At 39.9% G+C, this 27,842-nt stretch overlaps 1 protein-coding gene across 3 annotated transcripts; it reads right to left on the reverse strand.

The window, feature by feature from the left end:
• Nucleotides 1–27,742, reverse strand: LOC122831853 (golgin subfamily A member 6-like protein 22). 3 transcript variants are annotated; one of them, XM_044118367.1, is made up of 7 exons: nt 27,629–27,742; nt 26,581–26,648; nt 23,773–23,868; nt 8,043–9,320; nt 7,486–7,646; nt 1,405–1,520; nt 1–227 (listed from the first exon to the last, which is right to left on the reverse strand). In XM_044118367.1, the coding sequence occupies exons 2-7, from the start codon at nt 26,645–26,647 to the stop codon at nt 77–79; spliced, it is 1,869 nt and encodes a 622-aa protein (XP_043974302.1). In that variant the 5' UTR covers nt 26,648; nt 27,629–27,742; the 3' UTR covers nt 1–76. The 3 variants fall into 3 exon arrangements, with proteins under 3 accessions (XP_043974302.1, XP_043974301.1, XP_043974303.1); XM_044118366.1 differs by having other exon boundaries at nt 7,989–9,320; XM_044118368.1 differs by lacking the exon at nt 23,773–23,868 and having other exon boundaries at nt 7,989–9,320.
• Nucleotides 27,743–27,842: the final 100 nt, after the last annotated feature.

Genomic DNA, 27,842 nt, shown 5'->3' on the forward strand with positions numbered 1-27,842 from the left:
TGAGATTATGTTTTTATTTATGAGAAAAACTGAAGAAACAATTGAGTATTCCTCATTGAAACTTAAGAGAACTGTGTCAGTGATAGACAAAGTTAATCACGTCATGCTTACAGATGTACGGGTTCTTGAGATCTGTGTTAGGAGTCATTTTCCAGCTGCTTTTGGGGTTTCTTCCTGGTAATTGCAGTGCTGCTCCTCTTGTAGGGTTAATATCTGCTATCCAGAAGCTTTAAGACAGAAACATGGACCTCAGAACATTTATAAAATAAAAATTGTAGAGCAGCTTATTGACATCAAACTGATATCAGTCAGCATGTGTTGTTGTCTCTATATGAATAACAAACTTGAAAAGACAATGCTTTGTAATTAAAAGGTGTTTTACAAACTTTATAGATATTATTTTGAAGATCTAAATATTTTAAAGATCAAAGTTTTTAAAGGATTGTCCTGGATTTAGTGGTCTTTATTTGACAAGAAACTGGGTTGTGTGAAAGATGGAGGACATACATAAATTATTCAACCCCAAAAGGAATTTAGGATTTTGGTTAAACTGAAATTTTCTCAGATGTTTTCAGAAGATAAATGACACTTCAAGGAGTTAAACATTTAAATAAATCAATGAAACAACAATATTTTATCCAAATCCAACATAAAGAAGTACTTCCAAAGATGAAGTCTAAGAATTATTCATCCCTCTGAACAGAATGCTTCATGAGAGCATGTGTTTGCAAATCAGGGGTTTTTCTTGATCACCCCTGATTTAACCAATGAAGGCCTTCACCAATCCGGAGTGTGGAAGAACTTTGTGTTTCATTGCATGTTACAATAATGGCCTAGTCAAAGGCAATGTCAGAAGGTTCAGAGAAGCCCATTAATTTACTCAAACTAGGAAAGAGATACAAAAAGGTAGCAAATGCCCTGAATGTTCATAGATTTACAGCTGGAAGAATAAACCCAACTTTAAAGTTAAAGGGACAATGGCTACGCCAGGAGGAGGGTCTTAACGTTGTCACTCAACCTCATCTAGATTCTGCTAAATGTGCTAACGGCAGAGAAACAACTTACTGTTACAGTAAAACTGTATCCGCTGCCATCAGTGGCTATGCTAACTAGCCTGAGCATTCACAGCTGGATCTGCTGATTGGGAAAAGCAGTAGCAGAGAGCAGCCGCACTAGATTGTGACTGACAGCGCTAAGACCCGCCCCCAGGCTCTGATTGGTTGCTTCTAGTTAGCACTCAGAGCATTGGGAGAAGGCAGAGGAACCCAATGTTTTCACATCTTATTAGTCTGATTCCATACTGTTAGGACATGATAGCAGTTTCAACAAATATGAAAAATTATTTTCCATGAAAGTTACATATTGCAGATTTAAATATACATATCTTTAGATAATAGTTCTTACTTATGGGTGTTGTTATGTCCATTAACCCAGAACCACATGCCTGTCGTGTAATATAATCCTATCCAGTATCCGTGTTCCACAGTCGTGTAGTATATGGCGTGCCTGGCGATAAATTCCTGTGAACAGATTTTATTTCAGACTGTCATAAATCTTTTTTCCTTCAAGCTGTCAATCCATCAAGTTTATTTGAACAACACATTTTAGCAACAATGCAGTTCAAAGTGTTATATCATAAAAACACAAAAATACAAAGTCATAGAACACAGTTAACTGAAGCGTTACATTTTGTCAAGTGCCATCGTTACTAAATGGTAATCAAAATGTTTGTTTCATTTTAACGTTTTAAAAGCAACTCTAAACAGGTGGGTCTTTAGATTTAAAGGAACTCAGTGTTTCGGCTGTTTTACAATTCTACAGAAGTTTGTTCCAGATTTCTGTTGCATAGAAACTGATTGTTGCTTCTCATGTTTGGTTCTGGTTCTGAAGGGTTGATATAACAGCAGCAGATCTTTCATGTGGTGCTAAACCAGTCCTTCTCAATTCCAGTCCTCAGGCCCCCCTGCTCTGCATGTTTTAGATGTGTCTCTACTTCTGAACAGCTGATCCAAATGATTGCATTACCTGTTCTGCCGGCATCAAGTACTGTAGAAGCCTGGGTGTGCTGTGGTGGCGTAGGGGATAGCGCGACCCACATTTGGAGGCCTTGAGTCCTTTTTCTGTAACGGTTGCGGGTTCGATTCCCGGACCCGGCAACATTTGCTGCATGTCTTACCCCCTCTTTCTCACCCTTTCCTTTCAGCCTACTGTCATATGAGACACTAGAGCCCACAAAAGACCCCTGGAGGGGAAAAAAAAAGTACTGTAGAAGCCTGTTAATCACTCATAGATTCAATTCAGGTAGGGTGACCAGATGTCCTCTTTTTCCCGGACATGTCCTACTTTTCAGAGCTAAAAAAATGTTCTGGGGGAATTTAAAAATCATCCGGGATTTTGGTCAACTGCCTCAAAACACATTACATAGCTTACAGTGCATTGTGATTACATTGCCACTCCGTTCCACTACTCCATTCCAGGTTTCTTTGTATGGCAAATTAGTCACGCCCTTCTCCCCAAATCCAATCACGTTGCATTATGTGTGCGAGTGTGTAGGAAAAGTAAAGATAGCTGAGTTGACTTGTACACCGGCCGCTAGACTAGTTAAACCTTAAGTGTGACAGGCGATAGAACATGTGTGTCCGCCGATTCTACGGCAAAAATGCCTAAACGAAAGTGTTTACGGAGGAATTAAAGAAAAGATTCCCGTGCTTTCGTCAAGGTCGTGATTCCTATGAGGCGGAGTGTTTGACGTGTAAGGCAGGCACTTATGTGTCTGTGGCAAATAAAGGTGCCAACGACCTGCAAGTACAGTGAATTCAGCAAAGCTCGCGAAAGCAGCCAGAGGCGAAAGCTCTTCGGCTAAAGTCACAGATTTCTTTGTGACAAAGTCAGACAGTGCAGCCGTCACTGCAGCAGAAGGCAGCTTTGCTTTCCATACTGTTAGGCAGTATAAAGTTAGTAACGAGACACAATTTTTTTCTTTTTTTTGTTTGGGGGGAGAGGGGGGTACTTTATAACCCCTCCCCCCCAACAACAAAAAAAAAAAAGTGTCCTCCTTTTCAGAAATCCAAATCTGGTCACCCTAATTCAGGTGTGTGGCAGCAGGGAAACACCGAAAACATGCAGGGCAGGGGGGCCTGAGGACTGGAATTGAGAAGCACTGTGCTAAACCGTTCAGTGATTTATAAACTAACATCAGTATTTTAAATTCTATTCTCTGAGCTACAGGTAGCCAGTGGAAGAACTGTAGAACTGGGTAATGTGCTCCATCTTCCTGGTTTTAGTCAGATCGCCAGCAGCAGCGTTCTAGATCAGCAGCAGCTGGAGGATTGACTTTTTTTACTCCTTTAATCCTGAAATTATTCTTCAGGTGATAGAAGGTCGACTTTGTAACTGTCTTTATGTGGCTTTTAATGTTCAGGTCTGAGTCAATCACTACTCTCAGGTTTCGGCCTGATCGCTGGTTTTTAGTTGTAATAGCTGAAGCTGTCCGTTGACTTTACATCAGTGTTTTCCTACTCTGGTCCTCAAGGCAGACTGCCCTGCATATTTTAGTCTCCCTGCCTTTATACTCCTGATTCAGGTGATTGCAGTTCAGCAAATACCTGTTAATCATCCACCAATTGAAATGAGCTGGGCTGAAGCAGGGAAACTCCTAAAACATGCAGGGCAGATTCCCTTGAGGAGCAGGTGTGGGAAACACTGCTCTAGATCGTTCCTCTTTCGGCCCAAAGATGATAATTTCAGCTTTGTTTCTGTTCAGCTGGAGAAAGTTTTGGCTCATCCACACATTTATCTGTTCTAAGCATCTAATCAGTGATTGTGTGACAGTATGCCCTGTGGGCTCTGAACGCACCACACAGCTGCCTGAATTTAATTGGTTGTGGCACTGTTTGTATATAAAGGGCCCTCCCTGACCTGGTAGACATCATGTTTTCCTTCCGGTTAGACCTCTGTGTTTGCTAGCGCTGCACTCCAGCCGCACACTAATGCACGCTTGAATGATGCGCTTAAACGACACTAATTGCTGATCGAGCCTTCTTGTGGTAAGAAGATTCTCACACCCTTAATGTCTGTTAGCCTAGCCTTAGCTCAGCTTTACCTGTATACCCAGGCGGTCCGTACAAGCTGCCTGATTCTCCTCCCTGCTAGAGGCTCTACACATAGAGCTCAGTGGTAAGTGAAAAGCTCTTTCCTTGTATGCTTCCAGATTCTACTTCTGACATGTATGTTTGATAGACACTGCCGTTTGTCCTTGACATGATTCTACTTCTGACATGTATTGATAGACACTGCCGTTTGTCCTTGGCCGGCTGTTTGCCTGTTGTTCCTGGCTGGCGGTCCGCCTGTTATCTCGGTTATCCGTCGTCGGCTGCCTACCCGTCGCTCTGGTTGTTGGCTTAATGCTCGCCGTCCTGGTCGGCGTAAAGCGGGCTCCTGTCCCTCGTCCAATGTGGCCGATTCGGGCTGGTTTGTGACCAGCTCTTACTGACCCTTCTAGCGCTGCTCTGGGCAGCGTCTGCTGCGGCGTGGCGGTTCGTCCTAGGACAGATTCCTACCTTGGACTGTTACTGCTTGATTTGGTTTGGACTGGACTGCATAACTATGAAATAATGTATGCAAGTTGAATGTCTCTTTTATTTTGACAGGAACGGCCAGCTCATGGTGTTGGTGGTGGACTTTCCGGGTGGTGGTACTCTGTTTGGTTTGGTGCACGATTTCCATTTATTCTTGTTTGTTTGTTTCTTTTGCAGGTCACTACCCTGATTTGCCCTGCCATCTTTGAGTTGAGCCATAACTGTTATTTTAATGTGTGAGTGGTTTTAAATTAGCATATTTTTTTATTCAACAATTGTGCAATAAATAAACTGATTGGATTGGGCGGAATTGTCTCAAGCCTCATCTGTAGCGGACCTGTGTGCCTTAAAGGTAACTTTTTAAGTAGAATTATTGAAACCTTATATTTATTAAATTAGTGATCTTAAAATTCAAGTTGCCAATTTGGAAAACACAGGTACCGTCACATTCTGGCGCTGAGAGCAAGACCTTTTTTTTTACAGTCTTGAGGCTGAGACTCTTTCACAATTTTATTGTATTTTGTGATATTTATTCTCAAGCAGAAATTTTTATTTATTTTTTGGGTGTGCTAAAGACAAACAGCAGCGGTTCATTTATTTTCTTGAGCTGGTTATTTGTAGTAATGGAGGAAGAGCTAGTGGAATTGAAGACCCTGGTTGCGCAATTAAAGGCTGACAATGAGAAGCTGCTTGCAGAGCGTTCGCCTTACACATCTAGCTCCAGTGCTGGGCCGTCTTCAGCTTCTGCACTCCCCGCTGCCCAAGTAACGGACAGGTTAGTGTTTGTCCCACGTGATTGTAAGTGTCCTATGTTTAGGGGACGGATGGGGATTAGTATGAGCGAGTGGGTTGAGGAGGTACGGACATATATGCGGGCACAAAATTTGTCAGCAGAAGATCAGGCCTTCTTTTTGTATGGCCATTTAGAAGGAAAGGGATGAAATCATATATCGCTCTAGTCAGGAACGAGGGCATCCGACTAAAATCATTTCTATCCTCAAGGAGCTTTATGGATGTAATGAGTCACATGTTGCAAAAAGTTGCAAAAATTCTCCTTGTTCTTTTGAACCTGTTCAAGCTGAATTTTCTCCATTTCCAGGATTGCTGTGCTCTTTGGTCCCCTTCTGAGCTTTTGAAATTACCTTCTTCAAGACTTTGTCTCTGGCATAAATTCTGGACATCATCTCCACATCTGGCAGCCTTTACTCACTTTCATCATCCTCCTCCTGAGTGCTTTATCTGTCCGTCCTCTCACAAATCCCACCTCCTAGCATTTGCTGTCTCTCCTGTCCAGCCCAATAAACTTCTGCCATCATCAACACACCAGGACAAAGACCTTCTCTCCACCTTAAATAAGATCATTTCACATTTCTTCCATCGAACCCAATCTCCTCTCATCGTAGTGTTTCTGATTCCTGCCTTTCAGGTTCTTCCGGACCAGCCAGAGAGTAATTATTCATTATAGTAATAAATCTTTAAGTTTTACCTGTCTCCTGAGAGTGTCTGTGCTTGTGGGTCAGAAGATTAAATACCAGCATGACAGAGCGTTGTTAATGTTTTTGCAAAGAATGTTTCCCTTGCATGTTTTAGTGTGGAGTGATAGCTTTGCAGTCTTTCATTGTCGATTTCATTACAATCATGAAGTTCAGTGTTACGTGATTTAGGTTCAGCCCTACAACAAAGTTTTCTTGCACATCTACCTGCACATATCTCCATGAAGACCTGCTCCTGCCACACACAAACTTTACTTTAATGGGAGCAATGCAATAATGTCTTAAATTTTAGAATGAAAGTTATCTGCAAACTCATCTTCATGGTCACAGCATGAGAATTTTATATTTTATTATCATTTATTTGCTTTACCTTTATTTTATATTACCATCCATTCATTTACCTTTGTATTTGCATTTTAATGATGTGCTTTGAGTGTTTTGAAGCGTTTGCAGAATCTCTGAAAGCGGCCTGCTGAGGAGTGAAAAGGAGGATACCATGAACGAGGCATTCCGGAGTTGATTGCCCAGAGGAACTGCAGATCTATAGTCTTATCTTATGAAATACGCTTTTGAAGATTGTATAAGTGAGTTGTGTTCATGGGAGTGTGCAGCTGTTTTCTGCTCCCCCTCCCTTCAGGGCTGCCCACTGTCTGTAACTAGGGGGTTCCCAATTCTAATAAAAGCGTGAGAAGACTTCAGTTGAAGCTTCAGAAAATAGGCCGAAATCTGTAACTGGGTTTCAACTGTATTCTCCCTGCAGATAAAACTAAATTCTGACTCTTGTTTCTTCTTTGTGTCTGTGTTTAGGTAAATTAGACCTAACAGTGAGTCAATGGAGAAAGAATTTTAGAACATAACAGCAAAATGATCAGACAGGATGACATCAGTTACAGAGACACTGGAAATATTCACACCCTTACTGATAATCACGTCCAGTGTCTCCTAGATTGTGTGTTGATTGTTTAACATGCTGAATTAGACCAAAATGATTAAGAATATCACAGGTTGTTGCCTCTGTCTTTGGGCTTGTCAACATGGATGTTAAAATCTCCCACAATTATTAAACAGTCATAATTGGTGCATGTAAGAGATAAAAGCTCATTAAAGTCAAAGACGTTGGGGTTTTGGACTGAGTTAGTATCCAAGTTCATGTATACCCTAACCCTAACCCCTTACCTCAATTGCCAGACATTCAAGAGTTAAAATGACCTAACAGTTGAAGTTTTTTCTCTTTTTTTGCAATTTAAGAAGTTCTTATGTATTGAGGCAACGTCTCCTCCTCCTTTATATTTTCTATTGTGTCTTAAAAAATTAGGTGACAGTGATTCATCTAGTATGTGTGATTCCAGTTGTCAACCTATTAATCTTCCAGATTAGCTTTAAACATCAAGAGTACAGGTGACATTATATTTTACCTGCTCGTTCACATCTTCAATTGTAAGCAAGTCTCCACCATTTTCCTGACAGATCTCTCGACTTTCATTCCAAGACTTCCAATCTTGTCCAGAATAAATAAGGTAGCAGTGTTCCTTGAAGGTAAGCCATCCGATCCTGCAAGGCCGACATTTTGGTTTCACTAGACAAGAGGAAAGAGCAGAATAAAGTGGAAAATGTATATATATATATACAGAGAATCTGTGTTATTTAATATTTCAGTTGTCAAAATTACTCAAAGCTTTTAAAGTGCAGATCAATATTGGAAGGTAATTAAGTTACAATATCATTTTAGTGAGAAATATTCTCTGAAATCAAAACTTGGCTGTTAACCTATTGCTAATGAGTTAATTTTACTGGCTCACTTGGTGAAAAGTGACCTGTTTTTCAAGACAAAGTTATCTGTGTCTTGAAAAACAATTTATAGTAGGATATTTCAAAATTAAAATGAAGAGTTTCAGAGATCATGTAGAAATATAATTACTATCTGGAGGACAGAATTCTGCAGTTGGAAAGACTTTAAACTTCAAGATCTCACTCTTGAAGACTCTTAGAGGGTTTGCATCCTTGCATCGATCGCTTTCCTTTCTTATCAATTCTCTCAGGTTCTGACGCTCTTCATTCAGCGCCTGTTCCTCTTTGTTCAGCTCATTTGCCATCTTGCTCAGCTCATTTTTGTTTTTCAGCAGCCTCTCTTTCCCTTGGTTAATTTCCATTTTCCTTTCGTTCAGCTCTTCTGTCTTTATGGCAAGCTCTACTTTTAATTTGTTCAGCTCTTCTTTCTCTTTGTTCTGCTCCTCTTTTGTTTTGATCAGCTTCTCTTTCTTTGTGCTCAGCTCCTCTTTCTGTTTGCTCAGCCTCTCTTTCTTTTTGCTCAGCCTCTCTTTCTCTTTTCCCAGCCGATCTTTCTTTTTGTTCAGCTGATCTTCATTCTTGTACAGCTCCATTTTCGCTTTTATCAGCTCTGCTTTCTTTTTGTTCAGCTCCTCTTTCTTTTTCCTCAGCTCTTCTTTCTTTTTGTTCAGCTCCTCTTTCCTTTTCTTCAGTTCTTCTACAGCTTTGTTATGTTTCTGTCTTTCTTTCTCTAGCTCCTCTTTCTGGCTGTTTATCTCTGTTCTGTTTTTCCTCAGCTCTTCTTTCTCCTTTTCCAGTCTCTCTTTCTCTTTTTCCAGGTCCACTGTTCTATTGAGTAGTTCCTTGTATGAGCCCAGCTTCTCTTGCTCTTGTCTCACCCTCTCTCTTTCTTTCCTCACTCTCTCTCTATCACTCATTACCTTATCTATTGCTTTGTTCAGAACACCTTTCTCTTTCCCCAGCTTGTCTTTCTCTTTTTTCAAATTGTCTATATTTCGGTCCAGTTCCTCTTTCTCTTTGTTCAGTTCTTCTTCTGCTTTGCTAAGCTCCATCCTCTTTCGACTCAGCTCATCCCTTTCTAGGCTCATCTTCTCTGTGTCTTGGCTCAGTTTCTCTCTGTCTTGGGTCAGCTTCTCTCTCTCTCGGGCCAGCTTCTCTCTCTCTTGGGTCAGATTCTCTCTGTCTGTGATCAGCTCATTTAAGCCTAGTCTCAACTCCTCTCTTTCTTGGCTCAGCTTCTCTCTCTCTTGGGCCATCCATAGTAATTCTCTGCCCAGCTTCTCTCTGTCTTTGGTAAGCTTCTCTCTGAGTTGTTGCAATTTTTCTCTGACCAAGAGCCAGTTTTTTTCTTCGCCCAGTTGGTTGATTTGGCTCTTCATCACCTGTTTTGCCTCAAACAGTTGACGTTTTTCAGTTGTAAGGTTGCTGATATTTTCATGCTGCTTGGTTGTCATCACACTCACTATAAAAACACACAAATTAGTCAGAGTCATTCAAACTATCTTTATCAGAGAAGCATTAACATTTTCAGTTTCTCAGTCCTTTTCTACGATATCAGACAGTATTCTTAGGGTAGAACCAAAGGACAGTAAACTGTAATATTTGATTAACTTGTTTATTGTTGGTGACTGCATTGTGATAGCACTGTTGCCTTGCAGCAATAAGGTCTATTGATTGAAACCCTCAAGTCCATATGTGTTGAGTTTGCATGTCCTCCGGGTTGATGTGCAGGTTTTCTCTGAGTACTCTGGCTTCCTCTCAGAGCCCAAACACACGACTATAAGCCGTCTCTCTAAACTGCCGTCAGGAATGTGTGTGTGCACAGTTTGCTTGCCCCGATACTATCTATACCAGTGGTTTTCAAAGTGGGGGCCGTGCCTGGGGGGGCCGTGGGAAGACGGAGAAGAAGAAAAAAAGTTATACATGAAATTATTTTATAAAATAAAAATAATTAAAATATTCCTGTCTGGGTATAACTGCATTATGAAAATCATTCACATAAAGCTTACAAATAATATTTTTAAATAATGCATCTCTTTCTTTTTTTTTCTTTTTTGCATCTCTTTCTAATTGGTTGGCATAGCCATGACCATGACGCACTTGTAAACAAACCTGACTAGCTTGCGCCGACATTATCTTCGTGAAAATTATAGTGCTAAACAGATAGGAGGCAAACAGTTAACATGGTCAAGTTTTTGAAAAGAAAAAGACCTGGCGAAGACCCCACCAATCCACAAACATCTGATCAAACACAGGAGCTGCAACTGGCCAAAAAGGTTGAGGAAGTATGAAAAGGTCTATATTAACTATGGATTTACAGTCACACACAAAAATGGACAGGAGTGCCCTAAATGTGTGCTATGCCTCGAAATTCTTTCAAACGAGTGCTTAAAACCGTCCAAACTTAAACGGCATTTACAACAGAAACATCCAGCGCAGGCTGAAAAGTCAGTGGAATATTTCAAACGCAAGGAGGAACAAATAACGAAGCAGACGACAACATTTGTGCAGCAAGCTAACGTCCCCGAGAGAGCACTGAGAGCATCCTATGCGGCATCGTACCACATAGCTCGGGCAAAGAGGCCCCACACCGACAGAGAAGATTTCTTACTTCCAGCATGCAAAGACATGGTTCGGGAAATGCTTGGTGAGGATGCGGCAAAGAAAATGGATGCTATACCACTTTTGGACAACACGGTGTGTAGGCGAATAAGTGACATGGCAGGGGACGTTTCTAATCAACTTTTGGACCAGGTACGAGCAAGTGACTATTTCGCATTGCAACTGGACGAAAGCACTGATGTGGCTAATGCCGCGCAGCTGCTCGTCTACGTTAGGTACCTTCAAGGAGAAAAGTTTGCAGAGGAAATACTGTTCTCCAAAGCGCTTGAACGTAGGGCCACAGGGAGGGAGATTTTTGGTGTCTTGGACAATTATATGAGGACAAATAGACTTGATTGGTCCCGTTGTGTTGGAGTATGTTCGGATGGGGCTGCAGCTATGACAGGGAGACACAGCGGAGTGACTGCGCTAATAAAACAGAAAGCCCCACACGTCATTTTCACACACTGTATGCTCCATCGCGAAGCCCTTGTGGCTAAACGCATTGATGACGAGCTTAACCAAGTACTGCAGGAGACCGTGCAGGTGGTTAACTTTATTAAAAGTCACCCCGTGAAGGACCGACTCTTTGGCATTCTGTGTGACGAAATGGGAGCTCCGTTTAAAGGATTGCTGCTGCATTCAAATGTACGCTGGCTTTCTCGAGGGGCAGTTTTAAACCGTGTATACGAGATGCGGACAGAGATCGCTGAATTCCTTGAGTCTGAAAAACATCAGCTGGCAAGCCGTTTCACAGATGCACCATGGCTTCTCAAGCTTGCATATTTGGCAGACATATTTCACCATCTAAATGTACTGAACCAAAGCATGCAAGGACGTGAAACATACATACTGCATCTGCAAGACAAACTACGTGGGTTTTCCATGAAAGTCGACCTATGGGCAAGCAAGGTGCAAGAAGGGACTACAGAAATGGTCCCACAACTACACCAAGAGTTGTCATCTGGTGGTGATTTGGACACCATTTCCCCTTTGATACTGTCACACTTGGAACACCTCCAGTGATATTTCAGAGACTATTTCCCTGACCTTGACAACTCTCAGCTAAACTGGGTCAGGACCCCCTTTGCCAATGATGTTGGCTCTTCTCTGGACTTAAAAGCACAGGAGGAACTGATTGATATGTCCACCTCATGGGACTTAAAAGTCAAATTTGAAACCTTTTCTCTCCCAAACTTCTGGCTGTATGTAAGACAAGAGTTTTCCACCCTAGCTGAAAGGGTTCTGAAATGTCTCCTTCAATTTGCAACTACTTACTTGTGTGAGTCTGGCTTTTCAACTTTAAAAGTACTGAAAACTAAACACAGATCACGTTTGAATGTGGAGAATGACATGCGTGTTGCTCTGACAGACATCAAGCCCAGACTTGACAAACTGTGTAGAAGCCATCAGGCCCACTGCACCCATTAGCATGGTATATCTCTGTCTCTCTCTCTCTCATGTAGCCTACATTTGTTGTTAGGTCTGCATTATATAAAATGCCTGCATGTTTACTTTGGGACAAACTTTTATTTTGTTCACAAATCTTTCTGTTTTTGCAAGGTATTGTTACGGAAAATTATTATTTTGGAGTGCTTAATACAGCTAATCTTACCCCAGATGTAAAGGTTATAATGAACAGTCTGATTTTGAACAAATTTCTTAATTTTAAACAGGCTTGTGTAAAGGATTTGAAACTAAAACTACTCTATCGGTAAATATTTAGAAGTAGGTCAAAACTGTGATCTCTCTGTGAGGTTCCTCCTGCTGTGTTATCAGAGGTCAGGAGGCCATAAAATTAGTATTGCCTGTGAAACAGAACTCTTTTGGGTTCACAGAACATCAAAGGTCTTTTAATCACATCTGGCATGGTTTAAACTAAAATGCAACATAGAATGTTGAGATCATTAACATTTTTCTAAGTATTAATAGCAAGTTTTAATCAAAGTGCATTATCTAAGTTTAGAATGGTGAATGCTGAATGTATTTGAAAATTGTACTGTCTATGATAATATCTGAACCAAATGGAAATTGTTTCAATGAAAATGTGTTGTTTAGTATTAGAAAACTGTTCAGGATTTATGTGATAAAGCAAGGACTTAAATCTTTGGAGAAAATGCTGAATGCAGTAGACCAGAATTAGGTTTGTGAAGATAATCTTTTACTGAGCTTAACTTTGTGAAGGAGACCCTCCGAATTTCACAGGTATCTGTGAAGTCTTGTTTTATGCTTTTATTTGCCCAAATGGCCTTAGAGCCCAGAAGACTAGGATGCAGCTGCTTGCTCCATTGTTCTTCCAGAGAGCAAGTGGCCTTTGATCTCTTGCGTGAAATTAAGGGAAGGTCTAAGTTCCTCTGAGTGTCCAGGGGAGCTCCTGGTTGGTTGAACCAGGGGTACGCCTTAATTGAATACATTAACAAGGAGAGAAACACCTTCACTATAAAAGTTAGTGCACAATGTTAATAATTCAGATTGCTGTTATATTTTTGCCGTTTTGGCATCAGCCTTCTCCAAAGACATGTCTTTGCCTTTTCTTTCTCTGTCATTGTCCCTTTGTCTTTTAATTCTTTTGTCTCAGGTAACAAATGTATGTCTCTGTAACTCTGCAGTTTTCTTGTTAACTCATACGTTGCTTGTTGTGAGATTAAACTTTGTAATTCTGTGACGTCATCACGCATCGTTGTTCCTGCTGCCACACGCCGCCCTGCCGGAAGAGCCAGGTATCCGGGACCATAAGGAAGAGAGCCAAGCTTTTCCAAATTAAGCTAACTTAGTAATTCTCTTCCTCAACAGTATAAAGAAGTTCATTGTTTAAAAAAAGGTTATTAAAATTTAAGTGGTGGGCCTATGTTATTATATTTTATTCATTAAATTAATTAAAGGTTAATAAAATATAATTGTGACTTCATCTTTACAAAATAAATGTGTTTTTATTTAGATGGTTTGTTCACTCATTTTTTAATTCTGTTGTAACTTACACGAGTGTTTACGCATGTTTCATGCGTAAACACTCGCATGAAATGAGGGGGGCCCCCCTCAGCTCATTTTCAGCTGAGGGGGGCCTCAGCTGAAAGTGTACTGGTGTAGGGGGGCCTTGGCATGGTAAAGTTTGGGAACCCCTGTTCTATACTGTTATCCCTACGTGTTGGATATACCGTGTATGTTAACGTAGATTAACAGCAAGCCAAACTCAATTTTCCTGAGCCAGGTAGCCGAACGTCTTGCTCCTTTATTACAGTCTTCTTGCAATTTTTATATAATTGTAAGAAGCTCAATGAAAGCATTGAGTGAAACTATAAACAGAAACAGAAAATAAATATGCATCAGCTCTAAATGCACAGAATAAACTTCTAATATCACAAAACATTAATTACAATTAATCTTAGCTGTTGTTAAGAAACAGTCACAATCATTACAATGCAAAAAAAAAACAACGTTTGGGACATGGCTAATTACTGGAATAAACACTTTTGAGAAACGATCTCTAAATAAATTCTAATAAAACATATAACACCAACAGAACACAGATTAAACTTACAGCCATTGCTTTTGGAGGTGTTGGAAAAGTTTAAGGAAACAGGAGGCGAAGTTTGTACATTAATATCCAGGCTTTCTTTCTGCAAACACTTGTTCCAACTGCCACTGCCTCTGCTACCCACAATGCACTGCTACCTCAAAATTCCCCTTCAACATAAAATACAGTTAAACCAATACTGTAGAAGTTTTTTAAACTAAATTATTAAGGCATACTACTAACTACTAGCCTTGGGCAGAACAGTATCTGTGTTGCTATTTGACAGGCTGATGACTTGTTAAAGGTGTAGCTTATCTCTCGCCCAGTGACCACGTGAAAAACAACAACCCGCCTAGCATCCCTGCATTTGTAACTGGTTAATTTAAACTAGAGGTGTGACGATCGACTGGCCGCCAATCATAATCGGCCAAAGTGCTATACAGGATATAAATATTTATTTACAGGTGTACAAGACTAAATATAAATATAAATATGGGAGCTATATGCACAGATTATACAGAATATACAAGAATGTTAGGAAATGGATTATATATGTATTAGTAGGTTTATAATACAAGATAAATAAAGGCAGATAAGATTTACAGATTGTATATGTGTGTGAGGAGAACAGTCCATGGTGTGTGTGTGTAGTGATGTCAGTAACACGTTAATTTGTAACGCGTTACTGACGTCGGACCACTTTTTTCAGTAACGAGTAATCTAACGCGTTGCTATTTCAAATCCAGTAGTCAGACTACAGTTACTTATCAAAATCATTTTTGCATTACTATCTTCTTTTGTTGTTTAATCGTATTTCCTCTACTCGTCTTGTCGAGTGACCGACGTCTCTATGCAACAGAAATGTAAACAATGGAGGGAGATGCGCATTTTGTTGGTGGAAAAACTGGAACTATTTTGAGTTTCTGTCGCCAAGTCCGATTATTATAAGCGACTTTGGGCTTCATTTTTTTTAAAGACGCTTGCAAATTTAATAAGCGGCGGGTTGCGCCTTTTGGGGCTCGTTTTTGAACGTGAAGTTACTCATTTGGGCTTGGAAATAAGCAGAGACTCAAAATAAATCCCAGAATTTGTCCGTCATTAAGGTAGTTTTACTCAGTCTCTCCCTGTCCATCATTTCCCGGATGATCCGTCCCGCTGTGTCTTTGTTAATTTCAAGTTAATGTATTACCTCTGAATGACGTCGAGCTTCGCGTTGCGCTCCAGAAAACTCCAAACATCGAGACCAATATGAACAGCGCAATAAACGTGAAAACAGCCACGAATAAACATGTCCGTAGTTGCCAATAGTTATAATGGCAACTTAACACCTTTATAATGATTAATATTAAGATAAGTGTCACAAATCTGTGCAGCCATCCGAGTTGTGGAGCTGCAGGAGGAGCTCTGTGCGCTGCGACATCAAACGCAGGGCCGTAACGCAGAACCTGGAGGCTGGGGGGGGGGGCTTTAAAATCCTTCTTAGAGTTTTCCAGACAACAGTGGACCACACAAATCAGTCACGTTTTTTTTTGTACAATATCCTCTTCAGTTCAACCTTATCAGTGGAGACACATTGTTGATGTTACCATTATAAAATAGCTTACAATTAAGTATTGACAAAGATCAATGTTATTTTCACAGGAGGCGGAGCGTTGTTGTTAGCAGCTGATGAAAGTAACTAAAAAGTTACTTTTAGTGTAACTTTAGTTACTTGCCAAATCAAGTAGTCAGTAATATAACTAAGTTACTTTTTCAAGGAGTAATCAGTAGTCCGATTAAAGTTACTTTTTCAAAGTAACTATGCCATCACTGTGTGTGTGTGAGAATAGTCCATGTGTTACTGTTGTATGAGAGGATAGGGGAGCACAGTCCTTATAGTTTATGTTTTATGTCAGGAGGCGTTCAAAAGCGTGACAGCTGTGCGAAAGAAGCTGTTCCGGTGCCTGGTGGTTCTGGTCCGTAGGCTTCTGTAGCGCCTCCCAGAGGGCAGGAGGGAAAAGAGTGTGTGTGCTGGGTGAGTGAAGTCCTTTGTGATTTTCCTGGCCCTTTTCAAACACAGCTTCCTGTAGATGTCCTTGATGGCAGGGAGCGGTGCTCCGGCGATATACTGGGCAGTTTACACCACCCTCTGCAGCACCTTCCGGTTGGAGACAGAGCAGTTCCCAAACCAAGCTGTAATACAGTTGGTGAGGATGCTCTCAATGTTGCAGCGGTAGAAGTTCGTGAGGATCTCTGAGGACAGGTGGTTCTTCCTCATGAAGAAGAGGCGCTGATGCGCCTTCTTGAGTTTGGAGCAGCTGGTCATCCAAGTCAGGTCCTTGAAGATGTGGACTCCCAGGAACTTAAAGGTGTCCACACACTCCCCCACTGTCCCCTTAATGTGGATGGGTGGATGTAGGTCAGCGTTCTTCCTGAAGTCCAAAATAAGCTCCTTGGTCTTCTCGGGGTTCAGCTGCAGGTTGTTCTTGTCGCACCATTCAACCAGATGATCTACCTCCTTCCTGTAAGCTGCCTCATCATTATCTCTGATGAGGCCGATCACCGTGGTGTCGTCTGCAAACTTGATGATGGCGTATGAGCCGTGTACCGGTCTGCAGTCGTAGGTGAAGAGGGAGTAGAGGAAGGGACTCATCACACTGCCTTGTGGCCCTCCGGTGTTTATGATGATGGTGGATGAGAAGTGGTTGTCCAGCCGGAAATGTTGAGGTCGACAGGTCAGGAAGCCGAGCAACCAGTTGCACAACGTCTGTAGGTTTGGTAATGAGTTGTGATGAAATGTGTTGAATCCTGAACTAAAATCTAAGAACAGCAGTCTGGCGTAAGTGTTCTTGCTGTCCAGGTGAGAAAGGACAGAGTGTAGCGTTATGGAGACTGGATCCTGTCTGCTCCTGTTCTGCCTGTATGCAAATTGGTGGGGGTCTAGTGTGGGAGGAAGACAGGAGCCGAGGTGTGCTAGGACCTGCCGCTCCAAGCACTTGGTAATGATGGGGTTAAGGGCTACCGAGCGGTAGTCATTGAGTCTGACTACCGCTCGGTAGTCAGACGAAGCGGTGCTGGTATTAGGGTTCTTGTAGTCTGTGAGAATCTGAAGGCCTTGCCACATACGTCGGGGTTGGAGTTAGAAAAATGATACTCCACCTTCCTTTTGTAGTGGTATTTGGCCTTCTTGATTCCCCTCTTCAGCTTAGCCCTGGCTGCACTGTAAGTCTGTGCATCCCCTGACCTGAAGGTGATGTTGTGGGCTGTCAAGAAAATCCGAGATCATCCCACTTCCCCATGCTGGAGATTTTAGTTTAACAGTAACAATAAATAAAGTTATCTTTAAAATTAATTACTCAAGTAAAATCTGGACCCAACATTAGACTTAAATGTCAATAAAATCAATGTGGTTGTGTGTGCTGTTTCTGTCTCCTGCAAACTTTGCTTTAATTCTACTTTTTTCTATTTAATCATAAGAAATCATAGTCAAGAGAGAAAGTCATGAAACAGGAAAAGCAGGTTTCCTGGAAAAAGAGGAAGTAAGTTTCCAGCCTGCAGATTTATAAAAATAGTTCAGACTATTACTTAGCATGAAAGTTTTAAAGAAAGAAATCTAAACATTGTGAGTAATTGGATAAGATTCAAAGTAAAATACTTATATTAATATTGGTTTGCTTGTAATAATACTTACACTTACATTTGCATTAGTGGGTACTCTTACAAGTAAAACAAGTAACTGTAACTTTGATATTAAATAATAAGAATCATGGATTATTCTTGGTTTCTTTACAGAAAACATTTGTAATAACTCACATTAAGATTACAATAAGAGCAACTAATAAATTATGGTTATCATAACATTATAAATGAATGATAGAATCAAAGGAGAAGTAAGGTTGGGGTGTGCTTGCAAGTTGCAAATGTCAGGATGTGGTCAGGATGTGAGAGTGGGTTAAGATGTGCAGCTGCCTGCTGCTGCTGCTCGGAAAGTTTACAACAGTCACAAATGTCACAAGTATGCCTGCTGCTGTTTCTCAGAAAGTTTCCAACAGTCACAAATGTCACAAGTATGCCTGCTGCTGTTTCTCAGAAAGTTTCCAACAGTCACAAGTGTCACAAGTACATTATCTCGCAATCGGATCATTGTGACCCAAGTTACAAATGTCACAGGAACGTTATTGCGCAATCTTCAACAGGTACACTCCCATAGAGAGGGAGAAAAGTATAAAACCATGAGACCGAGGTGATACGATGTTCTTCGTCCCCGGTGCTGAGACTCGACACAAGTGCAGCAAGAAGACCAGCAGAGGACCACACCCTGGAACCAATGAAAGCGACTCACACCGGACAAGAGGACGAGATCCACCGACCCACTGCCTTGGTTCCTCATTAGATTTCAACGCTCGACCCAACGATCTCAAAATTCATCGCAACAGACTTGGGGTTTTGAACAAAGATCACAGGAGTGATTGAGAGCTGTGCGATTGGATGTAACGGACAGTTCACTTTGCTTCAACACCAAGGAGGATTTATGTTTCAAGGATAAAGACTCTGACCAAGGACCACAAGGACTTCTGTTGCCAAGATCCAATTCCACCGATGGGTATGAGTTGTGCCGCACCCCAAAGCCTTATTTGATAGATAAGATGACAGTGTAGGGAGGTTGTTAGGTAAAGGTTAAATTGATCTAAATTGTATTGATTTTATTTGTATGGTGTGATCTCAAGTGAATTCTTATGTCTGTCATTTTCCCTGCTAAAGCTTGCTTAATAAATACATATATTTTAAAATTCCGATTAGGTTGCGGACATTGAAATTAATTAAGTCATTTTAATCACAGTTCTTCTATTTATATTAAAACCAGTATACATGATTCCAGTAATGTGGTGGCTTCAGACTTTCCTTTGGTCAGTGTAAATAATGACTCTGGGACTTAAATCTTAGTCACTAAATAATATCTAGCCGTTAACAAGTGCACGTTACAACAGGAAGGAAACTACCGTTAACAGAAGTGGTTATTGAAGCTATGCAGCTGTGAGGGCTACTCAGTTGATTGTTTCTTAACTGAAAAGGGTCGTAACTTCTGGATAGGAGGTAGTTAGAGCTAGACAAGTCCCTTTCGCCACCGGTTTAAACAGATTATCTTTATAGATCTTGTACAGGGTAAGACCCAGGTCTTAGAGATTTTCCGGACCAGTTAGACAGAGAACTGGTCAGTAGTCAGCCCGAGGAGTTGTGAGGAGAGGGCGAGGCTGGCTATTGCATAATAACAAACAGGGCCTTCAGTAGGAGACGAACGTCTCAGTTCATCCAGGGTTTCTGGTTGAGGTATAGGGTTAGGGTATCCTATCCTGGTAGGAGCCATTTGTTTGTTGAATACTTTGAAATACATTTGTCCTATTTGATGTTTGTTGTGAATGTCATTGAATGTTCAGGTTCTTTATAAAGTCTTAGATAAATTCATTAACCCCACCGAATGCACCTGCTTTTACAGTTTCTGTTGAACTTTGTAACAGATTCTTAGAATTGTCCGCTGACAACATTTCAGCCTTGGGGCGTCTACTATTCTGCCAGTGTTGGATCCCCAGGAAACACCTCTAGGTGATATTACCTTCGAACGCTTTGTTAGACATCTACAGCCATCAAATTGTCCATTGTCTCCCTGCTCGCTTATTTTGAGATATTTTTCATGCCACCTTAATAAATACCTCTCTTTCGACTGGATGTGTCCCAGCTGCTTTCAAACATGCTGTGGTAGACCCACTTATTAAAAAACCCAACTTAGACCACAATGGTCTTGCTAAGAGAAGATTGTTTTTACTCAACTCCAGTCTTTTCTAACAGATCATGATATATCTGAGAAATTTCAGTCCAATTTTAAATGTGGACAAAGTACAGAAACCGCCTTGCTTGGAGTATTTAATGATCTCTCTCTAACAGTTGATTCAGGGGACATTGTGGTTTATTGTTGTTAGATTTAAGTGCAGCGTTTGATACCATTGAGCACAAAATCCTTTTATTTCGATTGACACACTGTGTTAGTCTTAAGGGTCCAGTTTTAGATAGGTTCTTGTTATATTTGAAAGACAGAAGTTTTTCTGTTCATGTTGATCACTGTGGCAGCACCTCTAAATTATGGACGACCTCAAGGTTCAATTTTAGGCCCTATTTTATTTATTTTGTATTTGCTGCCTCTTGGACATATTTTTAAGAAATTTAATATATCTTTTCACTTTTCCTTTCTATTATCAATCTTCCGTTAGGAATCTCTGTATCATTTTGACACTTATCTTAATTTGGATAAGCAGGTGAGCTCTGTTGTCAAATCAAGCTTTCCTCATCTACGCCTTCTAGCAAAGGTTACATCTCGCTTCTTTCCTAAAGACTTTGAGAAACTTATCCATGCCTCCATGGATATTGCAACTCATAAAAATATGGACCACTCTTCTTTACAGTGTCTCCAAATGATTCAAAATGACGCAGCAAGACCTTTAACTGGAACCTGGAAATCAGAGCATTTAACGCCAGTATTGGCGTCTCTGCATTGGCTGCCAGTTTCTTATCAGATTGATTATAAAATTCTTTTATTGGTTTTTAAAGCTCCACGTAGCCTAGCCCCAGCTTATCTTCAAGACCTTCTTCATAACCATTCCGTCTCTAGAACACTTTGGTCAAATAATAAATTGCCCAGACATATTCCCAGAACCAGACTGAAAAGCAGAGGGGACCGGGCTTTAGCTGTTACTGCTCCTAATATGTGGAACAACTTGCCTTTAAGCATTAGATCTTCCAAACCAAACTTATCTTTTAAATTATTTTGTTCCAGTTTTACCAGAACAGATCCAATCTTGTCAGCCAGTCTATGCTGCAACCAGATCACAAAGACTGGCTAAACAGTTGGGATGATGCATCTGAACCTATAGCTGATGCTATGGGAACGGGCCAGCAAAACCTGAGATTGTTGATGAACTAAATTCTCTACAAGAACTGCCCTTCTTTATCTAGGATATTCCTGCTGAGAGCTTAGATAAAGTGAGAAAAACCAAACAACAAAGACGCTTTATAAAATGGCAGGCACGGTTAGACAAACATCACAAGGATTGCCAGATTTTGACGGGGACATTGTGGATTCACAGGGTCACTTCGAGAGGCTACAACAGCATGATGACTCACTGATGGGTGTTTTTGATCAAGCAATTTCAATCACAGATGGAGAAATCGTTAGACATCTTGATGGGTAAGGTTATATCCTTAGAGATGGGTTACTTTATCTTCAGTGTGGGAAAACAGGATCTGAGAAACTGGTGGGGCCTCAAGCTCTAAGGGGACAAGTGCTAAAGTTGGGTCACGGTGTTCCCTGGGCAGGACACATGGGTTTTAACAAGCTCTATGACCGAATTTGTGCCAGGTTCTGCACATATTATAGGGTTTCTTATATAACATGGCTCATACAAAAAGAAAAGTATGCTTGTCAGACAGCTGGTTATGGAGAGAGAGGTCGCTGTGCTTCTCAACCTTTTTTGGACCAGCGCCTGCCTATCCATTATCAGTGGCCCCTTATTGCCCCATCAAAGAAGTTGTAGGCTACTTGCGCTGAATATTATTTTATGATTAATATTACCATCATTATTGTTGCCATCTTGATTTGTATTGTTGTGTCTTTATTTATCAACAAAAAGCCTTTAAAGAAAAACAGATTACTGAATAAAAAGCCATGTGAATAGAAATAATTTTTAAAGTTGTGTAAGAAAAATGCAATGGACATTCAATTTAAAATCGGTAGGCCTATCAGCCGTCAATCAGAGTGGAAAAAAAAACATCTTTTTCTGATGTTAATTGCTAAACCTTGCACAAAATGGCCAGATAAAAGATGTACAACAACACCAGTTAAAACTTTGAACTATTTGTGAAAACACTTTGCTCTGCAACATTAAAACACGGATCGAACTGCGACGATATCAATCATAGCTCTTCTTATCTTCAGTGTTTATTTCTGGTGGTGCAGCTCTGTGCTGCCTTCAGGAGAATGGGACATCAGAGTATCATCTAAAAAATTTCACCCATATGGCATTTACTGTGCAAACCAGAGCTTTCAGTAGAAAAACAAAAGTTCCAGATCCTTTTAATGCCACACAAATATGGGACAGAAACATGGATGATATTTTTCAAAAAACCCGTCTATAGATTTATAGATTAATAGTTTTAAGGTAAAACTATTAATCTATAATAATAGATTAACCAGCTCTGTGGCATCTTAATCTTAATCAAATCCTAATGAACTGAAAGTGTCATGGAGTCACTAAACAACATCATGACATTAACGCCAACATGAAAAATAATACTGAAGAAATAATTACATAAAAAAACATAAATAAGTGATAAGTTCCCGACTGTTATGTTTGGTAAAATATAATTCTTCTTAGTACTAGCTATGGTCTCAACAAACCCATGGCACTTCAACAACATTACCTTTAATCTGAAAACAGTGTCTGTCTGTTCTTGCCTGTGTATTAATTTTTGCTTTAAAGGCCTTGTCATCAATCAATCAATCAAATTTTATTTGAATAGCACATTTCAGCAGCAAGGCATTTCAAAGTGCTTTACATCATACACAAAAACACAATGCAACATAGAATCAACAATAAAACACAACATTGAGTCATATAGATTTATTCCTCTGTATTTAGTTTAGTTTCTTAGTTTATTCAGAGCAGGAATTCAAATACTAAATTTTATACCACCAGAAAAACATCCAACAATCTATCAATCCAGGACAGAAATGAGAAGGTTTTATTATTTTTTCCAAACCTAAATGCATTTGGTTCTTTGTGCATTTCCGTTTAGTTTTCTTTCATTAAGTTTATTGTTTTGTCCTCTTTAGGTTCTCTCTTATTAGTTTGCTTCCTGTTTTTATTGGCGCTCACCATCTTCACTCATCATGCCATTCACCTGGTGCGCCATCATACCTGCTGAGAGAGCACTGATGTGTCATTCATGAGTGATTCGATTCATTTGAATGGCTCTTTGATTAGATTGACTATTTATTTCCAACAGGTTTTCAAAATAAGCAATCGGTAGGAGAGAGAGAAGATGTGCAAATATTACCAAGAACTAAATTATTTGTTAACCTCCTCTTTTCTGTTTGCTGAATGGTAAGACTCCAGTCTCAATTAGTGAGAGCTGGTCTTTGTTTTTTACCACTTTGTTTGCTCATAATGCTCTGCTCACACATCAGCTGGTTTTTTTATTTAATTAAAAAATATTTAACCAGTAAACAAATACAATTGATAGAAATTAGTGAAACATTTTTAGACTTATTGGTGCAGATAAAGATTTTTGTTTCTGCCAAAGCAATTCAAGTTCATTTTTCTCTTATTGTGATTCTAAATTACAAATATCCCTAAAACGTTATTAATACACAACTTCTTTGACTGTGTCTGACATCATTGGAAAGCTTAGAATCCACACTTTCAGACTATAAATAAGTCAAAACAGGTAGACGGGTTCATTGTTTTGTTGTGGCCAGTCACATTTACAAAACAACACCACTCTTCTCATTAGAATGAACAGAGAAAATAACAATAAGTCTGTTATTGTTAAGACACTAATATTTTCGTGAAGCCATCATAAAGACATCACTAATATTTTCACTTCAGGTTGTGTTATTGTGGGACATTTTCAAGTTTGCTGGTCCATGAGTGTTTGTTAAATGTGTAAAGTGGTCCTCAGCCTGAAAGTTTGCACTAAATCGTCTCTAAACCTGTAAAAACTCCACATAAAGGAAGCTACTTAAAATTAATTCTGTTGAAATGAAACTTACTGTAAGCAATTTTTGCAGCCAGCACGACACTTAACACCCCCAAACACACCAACAACAGAAAAGAGTGCTGGACTGTTGATGCTTCCACTTCCTTAGCTGAAAGAAAAAATGGAATCAATATCATTATTGATCAATCAATCAAGTTTATTTGTTTGTGTTTCTGATGTTTTGCAGTTTTCTGGAAGTTTGTTCCAGATCTGTGGTGCACAGAAGCTGAAAGCTGCTTCTTCATGTTTGGTTCTGGTTCTGGGGATGCAGAGCAGAATCAGACCCAGAGGATCTGAGTGGTCTGGAAGGTTGATACGAGTTTTAATGTAGTGCCGTACAAAGTCGTTCAGTTATTCATAAATTAACAGAAGTCTTTTCAAGCTTTAACCAAACTGAACTTTAATCGAACATGCTCTACTCGCCAAAACAAGCAAACGCCATAACTTTCACAGAAAAAGGTCAACTGGCATCAAACTTGGCATGAGTGATGTAGGCTGCTGGGATTTCCCTCAGGAAACTTGCTAAGCCTGGTGGTCGGGGCGCCGAGGCGGTTCACCATGTTTTTGTATTAAAAGATGATAAGTTGAGAGGAAATGTAAAATTATCTCTGGATTATTATATATGTTAGGGGAAATGCTATTTAGACCAACAACTATAGAGTCTCAGACACAACAAATCAAGAAAATAAAACTAATATAAAGTATTTGCACTTCTGTTAAATCCAAATAAAGTCAGCAGGTGCTTAAGTCCCTCCAGGCATTTAGGAGCCCCATAATTTCTGACATTTTAACACAGACCACAGACACAGAAATGGAACATCTGTTTATCAATATCAATGGAGTTACATTCGACTTAATGGCTTCAGCATAGATACATTAAAAGATTTTAAATTAATAAGCGCCACAGAGACTGTTTTGGTTGCCCAACATTTATGGCCGCGCGACTCAACTCTGCCTGACTGTAAGTAGACAAAGCATTTGATATGGAGCAGTTTGATGTATTGTTTCACTGCAATAGCAATAAAAACATTTTAAAAACGTAAAACCAACTTGCTGCATGACTATATTTCCTCCATGGCCTGAACCACAGGCCCAAACCAGTGGTTCACTAGTGCACCGGCTAACCGGGACCACAAACATGAACTTCATCAACGCAGACACAGAGCCACACGCTGGGCAGCATGAGTGAGACGTAAATGCACATCGCACATAATTCTTTGTTCCCAAAGACATATCATTCTCATGGCACACTCAATACCCACCTCCAAAAGCGTGGCTACTGGTTGTACTGTGGTTCACACTGAACTGCAGGAAATCACTTTTTTTCCTTGGAACCCCTCGAATGCTCCTGACCTAATAAATATGATCTTGTGTCATTTGACAAATAACAAGTTGGTCACAAGTTGGTGTGACAAAGACAGAGGTCATGCCGTTGACATATATTTGGCTCTAACTTACACATATTTCAGGATAACTGCACCAAACTCACCATCATTAGTCCTAGTCCAACCCCCAACAGAAATCCAGTATAATATTTGGTGGGTGTTGTCTAATTTCTCCAAAGCACCCAAAATATCTGCCACAATGGTAAAAGCCATACTTTTACCAAGATTTACATAATTCAGAACACGTGTGTATCTTGTAAGGGCAAACCTAAAAGTCTCGTGGAACCATGGTGAAAACCTATCACATGGCCCAAATCCCACAGGAAGTCGGCCATTTTGAATCAAAACCACCATTTTGTCTTTTTTACACTTAATGAATCTGAGCGAAATCCTCGTACGGCTTTTGACATACAGGCTTCACAATCAGTACAGCCTTGAGGCATTGAAGATCAAAAGTTATCCACTTTCCATGCCGATATCCTGGGACCTCATGTCTACAAGTGTTTGAAAAGTGTGGCATGCATAAAGTTAAAAAGCCTTTCATGCCATTAATCACAATATACTAGGGGTGCTCCAATCACATTTTTTTCTGCCAATTCCGATACCGATCACATGGATTGGCTGTTAATATTTCTCTTGAGGCATAAATGCTATGTGATCTGTCAAAATAGGACCATAAAATCATCTAACGTAGATAAAAACATGCAGAACACTTGCAAGCACAATGCAGCAAGTATTCTGCGACAACAGAAACACGTGCAATCGGTAAAACAATATTTAAATATTTAGGTTTGTGTATATTTACGCAAACTTTCATGACACTTTTAAATTTATACATGCTGACTAGTGAGTAAAATATGGTGCCACACATTTTAGTGTGTATGCACGCTTTATACATGTGGTCCCTGGTCTTTAGGTTAAGGTCTACTCTGCATCTCCGGAATCAGAACCACACATGGAGAGGTGGCTGTGAGTTTTTATTCTTCACTAAACTGGCATAAACTTCCAAAAAACTAGAAAAATTATTTAACATTATTTAACATGACTTCTTTATAATCAAGGTTAAAAACATTTTTGTTTAGAGTTCACTTTGACTGATTTACAATAATAAATTAAACAGTGTTCATTTTAGTCCATACTTCAAAATATGTTAATTTTTCTTTTATTTTACCACTAAAATCTAGCTATTTTATGTTTTCATCATGTAAAGGACTTTGAATTGTTGCTGAAATGTGCTATACAACTAAACCTAGCTTGCAGAGAGATTTCTCAGATGAGACAAAAAGATTAAGGCTTCAGGTTTACATGTGACATAAAAACAACTCCTTCTACAGCCCGTGTCAAGAAATTGTAACTTCCTACAGAGGGAATAAAGATGTCTGAAATGCTTTTGGGTAATATTGTTAGATTTGAATCCTTATAAAATATATACTTACTACTAAGAGGATGTTTGGCATTGTTGACATTGACAGTAGAAGAGTCTTCATCCCTGTTGTTCTCCATCCTTTGCAGGAAAAACAACAAAGATTTAGATATTATAAAATGTCCAACAGCTGATTGAGCGGTTTCAGCTGTAGGTCATGGAAAGCAGGCGGATTCTTCTTCCTCTTCTTAAAAGTCGTCAGGATCTGATGCAGCATCTCTATCGCTGCTCTGTGGGTTATTTACTTTCTCAAACAGTTTTGGGAAACAAGTTTGCTTCTGTAACAAACCTTTCATGCCAAGAAGTTAGTTCTCACTCTGTCTGATAAACTTTTCTGCAATGTTCCTGTCCTTGGTTATAAAATATAAGCGGATTCATATTCATCTATTCATACCACAAGAGCTGATGTATGTGTTTTACAGTATTTGCACTTGTACAATAATATTTGATAAATCGACTCATTTGGTGATCAGACCAGTTGTAAAACATTACCTTTGTCCTACCAGCATAGAAAGAGGAAAAATAAATAAATGACTAAATTATCCTTGCTATAAAAGGACAAATAGGGCAGTGCTGGAAGGTTTTGTAAAAGACATCCAAATTCAAAAATACTTCATTGATCCTAAATGGAAATTAAATGTTACAACTCATATCAATTCAGATTCTTCAAAGAGTTAGGGAGGACTCCATCGCTTCCCTCTTTGGAGAACGGCGGCGGTTTGTTTTCTGTTCTCTTTACTTTCACAGCTGATCACGGCCAACCAGGATGTTTATTTCAAATCATCAAGTATCTACTCTCCTCTTGAGCAGGGACCTTAAAATCAGGTCAACCACTGGAAAAACAGCAGTTGACAGTGAGACGCTCACAAAACAGGCCGGATAAAGTTGATCCCGTGAAAAAGGGGCACAACGGTAGCTGGCATTTCAGCTAACGGCAGTTAACTGTCACTTCCGATGCACAGAAATATCTCAAAATAGAATCAATATGAATAAAACAAAGTCCTGTACTTCAAAACACTTGTGAAAATGATACCTATCTATTACTTGTGCACTTAACCCACCTGTGAAAACAGAAATCGGAGTCGTCTTCCGTAATGGCTTTGCAGCGATGCTGACTTCGTCTTCTTCTTTGACGGTTATTAGCGGTTGGCAGGCAACGAAATTAGCGCATTAACGCCACCAACTGGTGATTGTGGAACTGAATGTCAGTCAAGGATTTTGTAACCGTTAATTCAAGAGAGCGAAATATCTCACCTATTAGTTTCCTGTTTTTCT

Source organism: Gambusia affinis, linkage group LG05 (genome assembly GCF_019740435.1).
Source record: "Gambusia affinis linkage group LG05, SWU_Gaff_1.0, whole genome shotgun sequence".
NCBI classification, from domain to species: Eukaryota; Metazoa; Chordata; class Actinopteri; order Cyprinodontiformes; family Poeciliidae; genus Gambusia; species Gambusia affinis.

What these genes read in the sequence shown, in the direction of transcription:
- LOC122831853 (XM_044118366.1), bottom strand. Translation starts at nt 26,647, where the DNA reads ATGGAGAACAACAGGGATGAAGACTCTTCTACTGTCAATGTCAACAAT. An exon ending in TTGAAGATGTGAACGAGCAG is followed by an intron (nt 1,521 to 7,485) that starts GTAAAATATAAT and finishes ATCTGTTCACAG; the next exon opens with GAATTTATCGCCAGGCACGC. An exon ending in GGACATAACAACACCCATAA is followed by an intron (nt 228 to 1,404) that starts GTAAGAACTATT and finishes TCTGTCTTAAAG; the next exon opens with CTTCTGGATAGCAGATATTA.